Source organism: Aythya fuligula, chromosome 18, assembly GCF_009819795.1.
Source record: "Aythya fuligula isolate bAytFul2 chromosome 18, bAytFul2.pri, whole genome shotgun sequence".
NCBI lineage: Eukaryota > Metazoa > Chordata > Aves > Anseriformes > Anatidae > Aythya > Aythya fuligula.
In genome coordinates this window covers 5239714-5255857 of record NC_045576.1, presented here as the reverse complement: position 1 = coordinate 5255857, position 16144 = coordinate 5239714, and the positions used below count along the sequence as shown (strand labels likewise).

Sequence of the window (16144 nt, the reverse complement as noted above, 5' to 3'; positions counted from 1 at the left end):
GCGCTGGATGATATTAATCATAGCACAAACACAGCCAAGTGTTAAATGGCACAGCCCTCCCACCTCCCCCTTTAAGCGAAGGCTCTTTCAGTGCTCCAGCCATAAAATTAACCCAGCAGCCCGGGCGAGCGGTGATCTGGCAGGAACAACTGCTGTGTGGGATGGAGGGATGAGCAGCGCTCCGACGTGGGCCAAGAAACCATGTGCTGCTCTGGCTCTTGTAAATCCCTTCGGAGCTGGAAGCTATTTCCTGGTGTTGCGCACCTCCCGAAGCCACGAAGGTTGGTGCCCGGGTGGCAGACAGCGGGCGGACCCACAGCAGCCACTCCCCGGCTGCTGTGGGGCTCTGATTTGCCCCAAGTTACCCAGGAAATGTGTGGCTGAGTTTAAAACAGAGACAGAAAAAAAAAAAAAAAAAAAAAAATCACAGCCACGTCTCGAGTGCTGGTGCAGCCGGCACCTTAACCACGGAGCCGTGCCTGGCGAGGAGGCAGCCCCGGCCTCGCTGCATGGGGGGGGGGGGAGCTCCTCTGTGCTGCCTTTGATGTTGGCAGGATTTACCCGCGCTGCCCTGGGAGAAACCCGAGTGCTTTTCATGTCTGGCTGCGAGGCAGGCAGCGAGCCAGGAGGGATTTGGTTCGCCAGCCCCGTGCGAGGGGAACTGGGCGAAAACTCCTCCGAAGTTTGGGAGACGCGGGGCGGGGAGCTGGGACGCAGCGGGCCCACGTGCTTGTATGCGGGGGGCAGCAGGGACGGGCGCTGCAGCATCCTCAGCTCCGGCGAGCGTTGGCCTTCCCCTGCTCCCCGGCTGCGTAAGTCTCTGCCCGAGCAATCCCCAAACCCTGGGGAGCAAATCCCCGTGGCGAGGGCCGGGCTGGGGTCTCCGCGGCTCGGTGCAGGCGAGTTGGAGCCCGAGGGGCGCACACGGGAAGGGAAAGGGCAGGAGGGGGGAGCAGAGCGGTGGCTGAGCACAGGGGAGGAAGCGAGGGAGAAATACCAGGGGCATGATGCAGGCGTCAGCACAGGGAAACGCTTTGTCAGGGCCTGCGGGACGGGGAGGATTTTCTGAGCACGTGGCTCTGCGCGCCGGGGTGGGCGCCGGGTTTGTGCCCATGGCTCAGGGGGAGGCAGGACCGGCCTCCTGAGGGGCTGGAGCACCCGGGGAGCAGGAAAACGGGGTCACAGAGGCTGGTTCTGAGCAATGGGGGCTCCTTTCCCAGCCTCGCCTGCCTGGCACGTGCGTGCCCGTGTCGGCCCCGCCGTCTGCGTTGGCGCGGCTCCTGCGCTGCCGCTGCTGGAAAACCCGGCCCTGCAGCGCCCCGGGGAGCCTGCACGCTGTGTAAGGGGGGCTGGCGGCCTCTGTGCTGAAGGCTGGTGGTGGAGAGGGGGTGATAGGGCTTGGGGGGGGGAAAGGGGAGGGTTAAAGGAAGCTGGAGGGGCCCTGGGACCCCAACTCGCTGCCTGTGGAGGGGACGCAGTCGCTGACGGGACGGATTTCCCCATAGCAGAACTGCCGGTCCAGGGCTGTGCCCAGGGCTGTGCTCAGGCTGGGCAGGCTGCAGGCACCTCAGAGCCCCTCTGAGCCTGGGGAAACCCCCCAAAAATAAAATAAAAAATAAAGAAAAGGCAGGGGGAGGGGCAGGGCTAATTCCTTCCAGCTGGGGAAATGCTTGGGCTCCTGCCCCAGGGCTCCGGCCCCACAGGGGGGCCCTTCCTGTGTCGCCCTCCCCATCCCCCTTTGCTTTTCTCTGGAGCTGGCTCTTTCGGAAGGGCCCCATCCAGCCTCTCCTGGGCTGCTTTTGGGGCTGGGGTGGGCAGCACAGGCCCTGATCCTGCTGCCAGCTCCCAGCGCCGTGCCACAGGCCGGTGAGCGCTGCCTGCTCCACGGGGCGCACGGCCGCCTTGCTTGTGCATCAGGAGCATGCATCAGTGGGAACCGTCACAGCTGGGGAGGGGAGGGCTTTTCTTCCTTCTTTTTTTTAGGATAATAATTTAACAACAGCTCCTTATTCTTCTCCTGCCACTCGGGACGGCTGCTTGCACAACGATCGTGGGAGAGCGGGAACTCGTGTGTTTCAGCGGCACGACGGGAACCCTCAGGATGTGCTGAGCGCGGTTTGTCCTGGGTTTGCTCGCGGGCAGAGCAGGGTGCAGGCAGCTCGGGGTGCAGGCAGAGCGGGGTGCCAGCCCAGCCAGCCGTGCAGCTGAAGCTTCATGGCTCGTGCCTGCAGGCAATGTTCTTTCTTTCCCTGCTGTCCCCGGGGCGCGCGTCCTCACCCGGCACCTTTACGCGCAGCGGGGGGCTCCTGCCTGGGAAGGGCTTGTTCTGGACAGCTTCAGTCCTCGCTTGCTAAATCCACCTCTTGTGCAACCAGACCAGAAGCATCCAGGGTGGGTCTGGCTGGACACGCTCAGGGCCGAGAGCTCTCCGGCTCCGCTCGGGGCTGGGGAGCAGCTGGGCGCCAACGGGGCCATTGTTGGTGCCGTGCTGCAGCACACTGAGCTGTCTGTCTGTGGCTTTCATCGTTTAGGGCCAGGGGGCACTGACGGAGCGTTGTGGTGGCTTCCCTCATGCGCATCCCAGGTCCCTGCTCCTCTTTGGAGCCTGCTCTGTGCCGTGCACCGCGAGCTGGGCTCACGCTCGCCGCTTTTGGGGGTGGACTTGTGTGACCGCACGGATCAGAGGAGCTCAGGAGCATCTCACTGCAGCACCGGGCGCCTTTGGGGGCCACTGTCCCGTGTGGTAAGCGAGCTGCTTTATTTTCTGGCGTTCCCACTGCTGGGCTGTGCAGATGCTGCGTGGGGCGGAGAGGGAGCGGCGCTGCAGCCCCAGCTCGTGTGCCGCTGCCGGAGGGTCCGGGCTCCCCGGCACTAGGGCCGGGCGTTTGTTTGCCTGAATTCCCCCGCAGGGTGCGTGGGCCTGGCTGGGGCGATGAGAGATTTGCATGCGCAGGCAACGCTTGATGGAGTTTGTGGTTTTGAGCCCAGCGATGACTTGGGCACCGCCTTGTGAAAGCACGAGCTGCCTCCGTCAGGCTCGGCCTCCGCCACGGGTACGTGCGAACCCCTGCGGACTGCTTCCCCGTCCAGTCGTGGCTGCAGGTGGTAGGGAACAGCACCATCACGCACCCAGGATGCGTGCCCGGCTCACAGCCCCATTTCAGGGCCCTTCAGTACGTCGGGGACCAAAAAAAAAGAAACAAAACAAATGCGTGGAGCACGTGGAAGGCTGCGTAGCCAAGAGCTCGGGGAGCTGGGGCCCCTGTGCTGCTTTTGTGGTTACGCTGCATGACTTTGTGTGCTGAGAGCAGAATACCTGTGGGGTCACGGGGCTCGTGGGCAGCTCCAGGGGGATGTACCCAACCTCAGAGCCTTTAGAAGAGACGTTCTGCTGGGGGAGCAGACATATCCTGCTGGGAGCAGACATACGGCAGGCGGTGTCTCGGGGTAACAGAAGCACGAGGGGCACAAATCCCGTGTGTCCCATGGGTGTGGGGATGCTCCAGCTGCCCCCATAGCACATGTGGGTGCTGTCCCCGGCTCACAGGCCGGGTGGTGGCCCCGGGGTCGCAGCTTCTCTCCCCAAATCTGCTGGAAATCCCCCTGTGGAGGAGCTGCTGTGGCTGGGGGGGGCTCTGGGCTGGCAGGGGGCTCTGTGTGTGCGGGGCACCCAGGTGGAGTTTGGGGGCAGCGCTGCCTCCAGCCTGGGGGAAATGGCAGAAAAATGATGCTGGGGTCTGGGGACGTGTCCCCCTTGTCCCCTAGCACTGCTCGGGGGCTGTCGCCTTCATCCAGCTCTCCCTCCTGGTGCAGAATGATTTCTGTCCAGCTTTCTGGCCTCCCCCCGGCGGGTTCCACTGGCCGTGGGTTCCCAGCCGGCTGCGCGGGGCTGTAAAAGCCACATTTTCTTTGGGAATCGGATTAGGGCCCCTTCTTCTGCGCTGGCGGATGGCAGGACATGAAGCCTCCCTTTGTCCTGCAGCATTGCTGGCCCAGCTGCAGCGCGTTAACCCCTTGTGACCGGGGGGGACACAGAGCTGCTGCTGAATGGCTCTGTGCTGGGCGCCAGGAGCTTCCCCGAGCAGTGCTACAGGAGGTGAGCAGGGGGCAGGGTGGGCTCAGGGTCCTTCCCCAGCACCAGAAACCCTAAAACAGCCCTTATGGGGCCGGCAGCAGGAGTGAGGTGGGGCTGGTGCCCAGCCAGGCGCTGGCACAGGCTGGAGCAGAGGCATCCTTGGGGCAGGGGAGCTGAGGGCTCGATCGCCGCCTGTAGCAGGGCTGTTAAAAACCCAAAGTGCCTGTATGGCTCCTGGGAAGCTCCCAGCTCCCCTGCCCAGGGTGCGAGGAGGTGGTTTGGGTTGGTTGGATTGGGTTTGTTTGGGTTGGGTTGGGTTTGTTTTGGTACCCGCTGCTTGGCTCTGACCTGCCATGGCCGAGCACGAGTGAAGGTGGCCGTGCCCGATGCTGGTTATCGGGGCAGCTCCCGGTAAGGGCAGACCAGGGATTTCCCCACTGGGATCCCAGATGAATCAAACCGACACCAGGAGCAGTTGGTAGGGCCCCCGAACAGCCGCCCTTTAGGACTTTGAGGGATGCCCACTGCATTCTCCCTCACCCCTCCGCTCCTTACACGCAGAGACGCGATCGCCCCGAGGCAAACGGCCGCGGCCGTGCTCTGCAGCACCCCACAGCTGCACCCAATTATCCCGCTGACCCCGGCCCCACGCAGGGCTTGGGAGAGGCCTTGGAGCCAGCACAACCCCAAGGGCCACCGGCCCCGGCACAGCTGGGACCGAGCGGGGCTGGCTGACATCCCCGGGGGCTGCGGGCAGGGAGCAACGCGCCTCTCATGCTCCTGTGTCTCCATCCCACCCATCACTCCGGCCACAAGAGCGAGGTGCGTTTCCTTCCCTCTGGGCTGTGCCGTCTGTCCCAGGGCCCTCTCAGACACAGCCATCAATGCACAGACAGATCAGCCCCCAACGAGCAAAATCTGTGCCCAAATCTGCGACGCTGGGGGAGCAGATCCCAGGTGCCCTCTGCCTCTGTCCGAACTGGCACGCCAGCGGCAATATTACCCCTGCAAGCGGGAGGATGTTGAGATAAACTTTTTTTCCCCTGCCTTTTTTTTTTTTTTTTTTCCAAACGTGTGTGACCCTGGAGCAGCTTCCAGCAGAGTCCCTTCCCTGCTGGAAACCGCCGGGTTGCTCGAGCACGGCGAGGAGCTGTGGGAGGGCAGGGTGCTGAGGTGCGGCCTCCCCGCGCGGCACTGACTCGTGCCAAGGACGCGGTGCCAGCTGCACGTGTGCGCGATAATTCCTGCCTGCCCTCCTCCTGCCTTCCTGGGGCCAGAGGAGCCGCTTGCTCCTGGTGTCCCTCAGACGTGGGGGTGTTGGTGGGAGGGAGGAAACGCCGGGGCCGCGCTGGGCTCTGCACCACAGGGCCCTCGGGACATGCAGAGGGCACCGAGGGCTTATCAGCCCCAGCGCTTCCTGCCTGGGGGCTGGGGCAGGCCTGCAGCAGGGCTGCTGGGGAGTGCTGCTTTGCTTGAGGTGCTGCTGGCAATGAGGAACGTTCTGCCCTTGCTGGCAGGGACAATTTCTTTTGGTGTTCAGTTTTGGGATCTCTGATCCACGAGGCCGTGTCCTTTTCCACGGTCCTGCTGCTTCGACTGCATCTGCTGGTGCTCCCCCCGGGTCTCTGGCTGTGCTTTTCCTTCTGCTATCGATCCGGGGTTATGATAAATACAGCTGGGAAGGTAAATGCATCGATACACTGCCAGGGTGGCTGAGCGTCTGGCGCATCCACCGGAGTCAGCGGGGCCGTGCGGGTGGTCAGCACAGCTGCACCATTAGGAAATAAAAAATGTTTGCGAAGCCCAAACGCTGCACTTCGTGCCGGGGCTCGGCAGGGCGCAGCGTGGTGAATATCGCCGATATTGCATCGTGCACCCAGGGAAAGCCGTCCCCACTCCCTGTGCTCCAGGGATTTGGTGCAGATCCCCCTCGCAGGCCGGTGAGTCCTGGTAAAGCTGCCTTCGCCTGCAGGTTTGGGGTCTTCCCCAGCGCCGGGCAGCGGTGGAGCCGGGCGGCTGTGCCCAGGGCTGGTCCCGCTGCCGGGCAGCTCTCTGATGCAAGATAAAGGACAATGGCTGGGATCTCCCCCAGAACTCGTTGCAGCCAGTTCAAATCCCTTGGTGCTTACAACACCAGCAGGGCCTCGCCAGAATTGCTCCTAACCCTGTGCTTCTATTTGATTTTATTTGAGAGGAGAACAATGACTTTGTGGTTAGGAGCTCTGAGCCGGGGCTTTGGATGCGGCTGTAAGTTGTGTGTGACCTTGGGCAAGTCGCTTAATGCTTCTCCTCCTCGTTTTAAGGCAGGGATGAGGCTGCCTCCCTCCCCCCTGCTCGCTCCCAGCTCCGAGCCAGGAACGGGCACGGGCAGAAGCAGCGCAGCAGGGCTCCTGCTTTGGGAACAGAGAGATGCCCCGGGGAAAACAAATCCCGGAGGCTGCTGCCGTCCCTGCGTGGGTGCCTCCTCCATGCAGACAGCCCCCAAACCGCCGGGAGGAAAGGCACGCTTACGAAAGCCCCATGGTTTTATTTCTCCGAGCCCAAGGATGCCGCAGCGCTGACCTTCGCTGCTGCTCGCTCCCCCCCCACCTCTGGCGCTCCTCGGGAGGAGGAGGTGCGCGGAGGCAAAGCGCTGAGTCGAAACAAAACATTTTGCACGAGTTGACTTGGAGAGCAGCCTGTGCGCCGCGGCAGCTCGCCTCCTGCCCCAAAATGTCTTTGCAGAGCTGCAGCGACCGCGGGGAGGACCCAGGCGGTAGGTTGGGTCTGGGTGCTTCCACCTGCGTGGAGCTGCAGACGTGCCGCTGCGTGGCGGCGAGCCGGCGGCGTGGGCAGGAGCAGAGGGGCCCGGCTGCAAAGCGGGGTGCAGCCGGGCTCTCGCTCCCCTGGTTCCCCTGGGAAGCTCCCGATGGAGCCGGGCAGCGCCGCTCCCCAGCTCCACGTCCTGCTCCTGCCTCGTGCCGAGCTCTCGCAAGGCTGGAGCGTCCCGCAAGCAGCCCCCGCTGCTGCTTGGGCAAGCCCGCTCTGGCATCGAGCACTGGATTTTCCCGGAGATTAGGGAGATTAAAGCACTAATGCCCATTGATAGGGGTTAAGGCTTTTTTTTTTTTAAGTCATAAAACGCGGCGTAATCTAGCAGAAAGCTGCGCACAGCTGCAGCGTAAGCAGACCGAGGCTGGATTTCCTGCCTCAGCGCTGGGGTGGAGGTTTCTCAGAAACTGCAATTTGTGGCACTTGCTGAAGTGGGGGAGCGCCAGGCTCGGCCACGGGCTGCAGCCAGCGTTTTCGGGGCAGGCTCGGCCACGGCGGCGGCTGGAAGTGGTCGGGAAGGGGAGACGGGGGGCGGCACTGCTGCTGGCGGCGGGGTGCTCACCGCGGGGGCCCTGCTCTGCTGGCTGCTGAGCGTGGGGAGCTCCTGGGTGCCCTGCTCCTGGGTGCCCTGCTCCTGGGTGCCCTGCTCCTGGTTGTCCTGCTCCTACTTCTTCTGATCCTGCTTCTCCTGCTCCTGGTTGTCCTGCTCTTGCTTCTCCTGCTTCTCCTCATCCTGCTTCTTCTCCTGCCCCTGGTCCCGTGCAGTTTTGCAGGGAGCTGCAGGGCCAAGGACGTGCCCGGTGCCTGCAGGCAGTACATGTCCCCCAGAGGCTGTGCGTGTGAAAGGGAGCCCTTTGGGGTCTGGAAGGCCACAGACGTGATCCTTCTTCACCCTTCCATCATCCTCAGGCCCTCTCCTGGTAATGGGACCTCCGAGAACTGTAGGGTCTGGGGTAGGGGATTAGGGAAGGGGTCCGGCTCCGTGCACCTCGCAGCCGCCCCCTTCCCTCTCCCCACAACCAGAGGAGGAGGAGAAGCCCCGGTGGTGCGGGTGTAGGGCAGGGGGGTCTTGTAGGGCCCCATAACGTCTGTATTCAGCTCCAGGGGCTGGATTTTAGGAAGCAGCCAGCTTGTGGGGTGGGCAGCGCCCAGGGCAGGGCGCCTCGCGTCCTTGTCCCCGCAGTGTCCCTGCATCAACCCCTTTGTCCGGGGCTGCAGCGGCCGGGATGGAGGGGGGGGAATTGGGGAGGGGGGGGGGGAAGGGAGCGGAACAGAGCTGGGGGAGGGGAAGGGGGGTGGGGGAGGGAAGGGGATGGAGGGAGAGGAAGGGGGAAGGGGGAGGAAGGGTGGTGGGGGAAGAGGAGGGTGATGGGGTGAGAGGAGGAGGAGGAGGAAGGGTGATGGAGGGGGAGGAGGAGGAGGAGGAGGAGGAGGAGGGGTGATGGGGGAGGAGGAGGCAGCAGGAGGGCAGGGGGAGGAGGAGGAGGAGGAGGCAGGGCAGCAGCAGGAGGCGGGGAGCTGCCGGAGCCGCCGCCGCCGCGGGTGAGTCGCCGGTGCCCGGGGCAGGAGGAGAGGGCAGGGGGGGGATTTATTTTTTTTGGGGGGGCGCATTTGGGGTGCCATGCTCTGGGGCACCCCAAAGGGGCTCGCTGCTGCCGGCGGGGGTGCAAACTCCCCGAGTTCGCCTAGAAGGGAAGGGGGGCACCCCGGCTTGGGCTGGGTGCTCTCCACTCCTACCCCCCCCGCTGACCCCCCCCGGACCTTCCTTGCGGGCTGTGGGCTCCCCAAGGGGGGGCTGCTGTTCCCCCGGCCCCCCGTGGCGATGCTGGGACTGTTTGGGGCTGGGGGGGCGGGGATGGGGGCTTGGAGCAAGGGGGCGAGATGCTGGGGAGCCTGCATCTGGGGAGCCCCCCCCCCGGTCTGAGCCTGGCCCTGCAGCGTGGTGTTCCGGGGCACCCGGACACAATTGGCCTTTGTGAACAGGAGAAGGAAAAAGGCAAGGAAAAAAAATTAAAAAAAAAGCGGCCCTGGGCGTACATTGCTCCTGCACAACTCGGTCCCAGGGTGCCCCCTCCTCGCCTGGGGCCGCAGCTTGGGGGGGGGGGCGCAGGCAGCGAGCCCCAGCCCCGGGTGCGTGCAGTGGGAGCATCCCGCAGCGCTTCAGCAGCTTTGTGCTCCCCTTGCACAAAAGCACAAAGCTCTGCAGATGAGCAGCAGCGGGGGCAGAGGTGCTTTTTGCCCCCCCCCCCTCCCCCGGGGCCTCGCTGTCCCTCCCGTGCCGAGCATCCTCACCCAGCGGGGGGCTGGCACCGCGTCCCCTCCTGCAGCGGGGCAGAAAGTGGGGCAGAAATTATACCGGGCTTCACGGGCCCCAGTGTTTCACTGCGTGGGGTTGCACGGTGTGGGTACAGGAGTACAGGAGAGCCCCCAGCAAGGCGGGGGGGCTCTCTGATGGAGCAGGGCATTTGTTCGGGCCGGGTGCCCGGAGACCCCCACGTGCGTGCGCAGCGCTCGGTGCTCAGCCGGCGTGGTGAGCCTGGCGGTCGGCTCTGACCTCCTCTTCTCTTTCAAGTTTCTCCCAGCGAACGGAAAAGGCCGACAGCAACAACAACTCCTCCTTGCAGGTCTCGGTGAGCGGTTTCCTGTCTGTCAGCCCAGCGTTGGCCTCACGTGGTCGCAGAAACGAGGCCGTGCGGCCGCTGTCTGCGGCGGGAGGGAGGGCGAGCACGTGGCCGGCGCTGGCACCGCGCGGTGGGTCCCGGCACCAGCGCTCTGCTTCCCAGCCCTGCAGCCCCTGCGGCAGCCGGAGGGTTAATCCTGGAAGGGAAGCGGCGCTGCGGGGTCCCAGTCTGGTGTAAAATGGGGAAAAAGTGGGGCTGGGCTGTGGGGGGCTGCTTTCGGAGCCCAAAAGGGGGAAGCGCACCCATGGGGACGGCTGAGCCTCTGCGCACGCACACGACGTGTGCCCAGGGCTCGGCACCACGTCCCCCTGGGGGTGCTTGTCCCAAAGCAGGAACCACTGCTTGCTTTGCTTTGCTTTGCTTTGTTTTGTTTTGTTGTATTTTTTTCCCCAGAGTTCGCTATGAAAATGTATTTCCCCCTCACGTGAGTCAGAAGGCTTTGCACCCGGAGCTGCTCCGGAGCATCCCGTGCAGCCGTGTTTTGTAGGGCAGTGTTAATGCTGCGGGGGGGGTTCTGCCTCCTGAATTCATCTGCTTCAGATGAATTCACACTGCGGGCTGACCGCCCCCCCTGCCCCAACGGAGAGAGCAGGACCTGGCTGTGCCTCTGTTTCCACCCAGGCTGCCCCACGAGGGTGTAAAGGGAAGGGGTTTGCTCTTATCTTGCAGGCCACCTGGCCGCCGCTCCGCCGGCTCTTGGGAGGATTTGGTCTGGTGAGGTGTAGCTGAGCGTCCCCTGCTATTTCTGGGTCACGGCTGTTGTCAGCCCGGTGGAAATGCAAGCCGAGGAGGAAGCGTAACCAGTGGGTAGATGGGCCCGGGCTGGCGGCCAGCCCAAAACCGTAGCCTGGTGCCCAGGGACGGGAGCAGACGGCTCCAGCTCGGGGCCTGGCTGTGCCAGCTGGGCTCGGCTGCAAGCACACAACAGCAACGTCCCTTAGGTACCCTCGGCTGCTGCTGCCTGGCTTTGGGACACTAGGCTGGGCCCTCTGCCAGGACACTGACATTTCGGGGGGCTGCCTCGTGCTCCTGCACCCCCCTGTTGGGGCCAGCACGGGTGGGCTGCAGTCAGGGCTGGAGGACCCCGCGCTGGGTCTGAGGGTGAGCTGCGGGCGGCTCCTGGGCCACGCAGGGTTTGCATCCAGCCCTGGCTCTGCTGCCTGCCTCCTGCCCTCCCCTCGGAGGGGAAAGCTGTGGCTTTGCAACCTGCTGCGTGGGCTGGATCCGTTTCTGCAGCTCGTTTCGGGAAGCAGAGGGGGGACCCGCAGAGGGGCTGCCCACAAGGGCTCAGCCTTCCCCTCCATCCTCATCATCATCACTTGGGGCACGGCCGAGCAGCTGTGCTCAGCTCGAGAGAGCTTGGTGCTGATTCGGAAGATCAGGGGAAAGTTGTGCCCTTCTCCGGGGCTCCTGGAGAACAGCCCTTCCCCGATGCTCAAACGGTGCCAAAGCCTTCAGAGCCGACAGCTTGCGAGTTTGGCGTGCAAGGTAGAAAAGCCCTGGAAGCGGCGTGCTCTGCAGCCCTGCCAGTCTGCTCTGAGCTAGCTGGGAGCTATAAATTCACTCTTTGCTTCTAAAAATGTCTCTGTTACACCCAACAGTCATAATTTTGGAGGGTTGTTTCTCCCAATCACTGGAAGGTTAGTTGGGTCTGCGCTGCTCTCTTGAAAACATCTGTGGATGCTCAGCTGCCTGGGAAGCTGTTATGTTTTCCTGCCCTCAGCTGACTGATACACGCTGTTGTTCCCTGCTAGGAATCTGCTCTCCGTGATAGCACAAACCCGTCCAGCAGACCTGGAAGCCTGATGTGTTCCCAGTCTAGCACTGAGGCGAGTTATCCCCACCCCAGAAAGCTCTGTGCAGCATCCTCGTCTTCTGCGGGCTGGTCGTGGGGCTGCCCGAGACGTTCCTGCTTCAGCCTCTGCGAAGGTTGTCCAGCTTTGTGTGCCCGCAGTGCAAGTTCTGGTCTCCCGCTGGCCCCTCTCCCAAATTTTCCGTGAGGATTCCACGAGGTGGGCTGTTTTGGGGGGAGCAGGGAGCCCACCCTGGTGTTTGCAACCCTGCCTGCAGCCTGTTGTCGGTGCAGCGGTTCCCCAAAGTCTTTTTACGAAACCCACCCCACGGGGACCCTCTCGCTGTGTCCCCTTGGGGCTCCCCGCTCTGGGGGTGCCTTTTGGCGGCTGTTGGCCTTGGCTCCCATCTCACGTGCATGAATTACAGCGCAACAGCCCCGAGCCTTTGGCAAAACAACTGGGGAGCAGCTGGCCGATGTCACCCCGCAGCCCATGCTGCAGCCACGCGTTGCCTTGTGCTCGACGCTGCCCTGCGGTCTCCAGTGCCTGCGTGGAGGGCTTTCCCTGGCCGAGGACACCTGGGAACGGCTGTGCACAAGTTGCTGCACAGCTCCTGTTTGTCCAGGGACACGTGCAGGGGAGCTGGAGGGAGCGCAGGGCTCCCAGTCCCATGGGCGACCCGAGCAGCCCCTGCGCTTTCCGGCTGCCCCCGCGGGGGAGGCCCGGAGCAGTGGGGTCCCGGTGGCACTGAAAGGCAGCGCTGTTTGAGGCCTGATCCTGCTGCTGCCAGGGCTCAGCACCAAGCAGGCCGTTTCTCACAGCGCTGTGTGTGTTAATCCATCCCTTCCCACCGCGCTGTGGCCAGGCGGGCGGTGCTGGCACACCGAGTGCCGCCGTTTTGGCGCCGTCCCCGTGGAGAACACGAGGGTTGGATCCAGCTGTCTGGGGCAGCCACTGCTCCTGTTCCAACTTCATTCCAGGGTCTTTCTACTTCAGATGAGTGGGCAGCCACCACTTCTGCTCCAATTTCATTCCAGGATCTTCCTACTTCAGCCAAACGCCTTCCGAGAGCGCTCCCTGGCACCCATCAGCTCAGCCCCCTGTGCCTGCGCCGTGTGCCGCAGAGGTCCCGTGGCTCGGCCGCATCCTGCCTTTAAAGCTGGCACAAATCTCTTGCAGCCAAGCGGGATGCTTGGGTCCGTGCTTGCTAGCAGAGGCTCGGCTCCTTCCCGGCTGCTGCCTCGATGGGAAGCTCAAAGGGAAGAGCGAATGTGTGGGTTGCAACATTTCCTTGGGGAGCCTGCCGGGCAGTTGGTGTCTGTGCATCCCTGTTGGCCCGCAGATCCCTCCTCGTTGCGACATATTTATTTATTATTTCCCCAAGCCGCGGCCAGATGCTGGGACTCTTTGTCCTTTAACTCCCTTCTTCCTGCGGGCCAGCTGCAGCAGCGGGGGCCGTGCTGCTGGCCGTGCCGCGCGGGTGCACCTTGGGGGCCGTGCGCCTGCGCGCTCCGCGGCCACAAACTGTGGTGCGTGGGAACCCCTCGCCTCCCGTGGCTTTTGGCCCCACCGCCAGAGGCTGATTTCCCACTCCATTTGTTTAATTTTCCTCACCTGTAGCCGTTGCCCTGTCCTACAGGGCCAGCGTGCTTCGGGCTCTCACACGTGGGTGCCCTACCTGCAGCCCTCCCGCTGCTGGCAGCAGCTGAAGCGTTTCATAACCTCGTGCTTCTGGTGGCAGCACACTTCCCACGTGATTTATCATTTTTCTAGCGGTATGTTGGTGTTTTTTTCCACTTCTGGCCTTGCCACTTTGAAGCAGCGCTAACCCAGGGCCCGTGGAAGGACCTCTGGCGTGCCGGGCCTGTGATCTGTTCAGGGAGCAGCCGGCAGCGTGCTGCCAGCTGTGCTACAGCCCAAATCTGTGTGTGTGCGCCTGGTGCAGAGCCGGGAGGAGCAGATTGCTGCTGCGTGGGCCAGACCTGCGTGTTTGCTCCCCAGCGGCCCCGTGAGTAACGCTGCTCTGCACAGCCCGGGGCTGGGGGGTGGAAAAAAAGCGCTCAGAGCCACCCGTATCGGTCTGGGTGATCAGTTCTGGTTTGGTTTGGTTTTTTTCCTGCTTGACTCAAAGCGCGCTGTGCTCGCAGGATGTGAGGGCTTCTGCCTCGCAGCTGGCTCTGGGCTGGTGCTGGGCCCCGGGCTGTGCCGGTCACCGGGGGGGAAGGGACGGGGGGAGTGGTGCCAGGAGGGAGCCCCTGGGCACCGCCTGCACCCTGCGCTCAGATCCCTTGGGAGGCAGGGAGAGGAGGGCACGCAGCGCCTCATCTGAGGCCAACAAGCTGGGAGAAGAGCTGAAGTCCGTAGTGGTGCTTTAGGATACAAGAACAGAGAGCTTGGCAAAAAGCCACAAGGAAATGAAAGGCTTCGGCTGGCCATGCAGGGAGCTGGGCATGGAGCAGCAGCAGCCCAGGCTAGCGGAGGCTCTCGCTGTGTCTCCTGACCCCTCGGCTGCTTCCCTCTCCACGCCTGCATTCCAGGAGCATCCTCACCGTGGCTCACGGCTCCACCAGGAGCCCGCAAAGAGCCGGGGCCGAGCTTGTGCACGCTCCGTGCTTGGGCTGCGAGCAGAGTGCATCGCCCCGTGACCCCCACGGCCGCCTGCCTGCCTGCCTGTGGTGGTCCTGCCCACGGGAGAGGACGGTGCCACCACCTTTTCTGGCGAGGAGATGAAAGGAGGCAGCAGATCGGTGCACGTTTTTCTCTCTCATCCTCCAGAGACCTCTGCCTCCTTTATAGCCGGAGCCCCAAAGCACGTTGGTGAGCTGCACGCCCCGTAGCCACCCTGCGGGTGGGACAAGCGCCCCGTTTCTCCAGGAAGCTGAAGGCTTTTTGCTTTCCCTCTGACGGGTGGCGGCAGAACTGGGGCAGCATCGTGACGGCTCCATTACTGCGTGGGCGCTTTCTGCTGCAGCCCATTTTGGGGCAGATGTGTTAGTTTTTAGTTCTCAGCGGTGTGCGCTGGGGTAGGGCGGTGAGGGGCGAGCTGGGGCCTGCGGGCACCGTGTCAGAGGCAGCTCAGAGTGGGCATGGGACTTGGAGACTTTCATTGTGTGACAGAGAGCCATCCGGCTCCCCAAAACGTGGCTGTGAGGCATCTACGCCGGCAGCCAGTGTACTGCTGTAATTACAGCTGTAGGATGATGTAGGAATGCGAGTTTTTAATGGCAGTGTCCTGGCACAGGGCTGTTCTGCTGAAAGCCCTCGTCACCCTCGTGGCATGAACTCCAGGCTCGTGCTGAGGGCTTCCCTGGTGCCGGGAGCGGGACACCCCGGGGTGCTCCCCCTGCACACCCGGCTGCAGGGCCGCGTCCTTTTGCTGTGCTCCAGTAGTCTCGGTAATGGGGGCAGGGATCAATGTGCACGTGTTAAGAAGTGAAATCCCAGATTTGAGGTAATTACAGGCGAAGGATGATGCTGGGTGCCTGCTCCCAGCCTCCAGATGCCCCAAATCCCCGCTTGGTGCGGAGATGCCGCGTGCGCCTCGTTCCTTCTTGGCACAGGGCAGGCAGCTCCTCCCGGAGGAGCACCGCGGTGTGCTCGGCCCTTTTCCACCCCTGACCATTCTCTCTCTGCCTCCCCAGGTCCCGAGGCCGTTCCCAGCCACGCACCCGGCATGACGGACGCCCCGCGGGATGCCGGCCCCAAGCAGGCAGCGCCGGCGCGGCCGGAGAAGCCGGCGGCAGACTTCGGCTACGTGGGGATAGATGCCATCCTGGAGCAGATGAGACGGAAAGCCATGAAGCAGGGCTTCGAGTTCAACATCATGGTCGTGGGTGAGCGCTCCCCCCGGGCCAGCTGCCGGCCGCGTGCTCGGCGAGCTGTTTGTTTGCTGCTGGGACAGGGTTTGTCCTCTCCGTGCCCTCCCCGGGTGCAGCAGTTCAGCTCCGTGGCGGTGGCTCTGCTGCAGGAGCCAGCAAATCCTGCTTGCAGAGGGCTGGGACGCAGCCTGGAGCTGGCTGTGGTCCCGTGCACCTTCCTGCAGTGCATCCCCTGTAGGCACATCCCCAAGGAGAGAGGGCTGGGGGGGCAGCGGGGCAGGGGAAGGACGGGCTCGGGAAGCCAGGGAGGAAACGCTGCGGGTGTTTGGCGGTGCAGATCCAGCAGAGGTTTGGGTGGCTGGGCTTGTTCGGCTCACAGCTGGGTGCTGGTGGCTCTTCTGGGGGTGTGAAATTTGATAAAAGAGTTTGGGGGCTCCTGGGAGAGGGGGAAGGCTGTGGCCGTGGTGTGATGGGGGCCTTCCCATCATTTCCTCCTGCAAGGAGCTGTGTGGGGCTGCAGCCTCGGGTAGGGATGCTCATGTGCTGGGAAACTCCTCCAGGAGCCCTGGGGAGCATCCTGGGGATGCAGGAGGGCCTGACCCAAGGAGTTTATTAATTCTCTGAAGCCTGCAGCTGCCCTGTAGCTTCCCAGCGGGCTCTTTTGATGCCAAGCATTTCCTCTTTTCGATTTTTTTTTCCTACAGAAATGGGTCTGGGAGAGGAGGGCGTCCTGGGATGTGGGCTGGGAGGTCACTGTGAACCCGTTCACTGCAGGACCAGTTTGTGCAGGCTCCCGTGACATTTTTAATGTAAAAAATGCTCTTTGCAGCCAGTTGAGCAGCACTCCCGGGGCAGAGGGATCACAGCACTGATCCCAAGAGCCTGCACATGAGATCCCGAGGGCTGAGCCCCCGCTCCCCTGCCAGAAGAGGCACCCACCCACCCGTCTGCTGCTCCAGGAATGTC

The 16144-nt window shown here is 63.3% G+C and overlaps 1 protein-coding gene across 6 annotated transcripts in view; it reads left to right on the top strand.

Annotated features, from left to right (window-relative positions):
• Window positions 1-16144, top strand: part of SEPTIN9 (septin 9) — an 83224-nt gene that overhangs the window by 53060 nt on the left and 14020 nt on the right. For 3 of the 6 annotated variants that reach the window (XM_032199635.1, XM_032199634.1, XM_032199636.1), the window contains one exon: window positions 15002-15193. In XM_032199635.1, coding sequence (XP_032055526.1) covers window positions 15002-15193 — 192 coding nt within the window. Of the gene's footprint in view, window positions 1-2655; window positions 2744-4075; window positions 4097-8408; window positions 8429-15001; window positions 15194-16144 lie in introns of those variants that run through there. The other 3 variants (XM_032199637.1, XM_032199639.1, XM_032199638.1) reach the window with 3 other exon arrangements.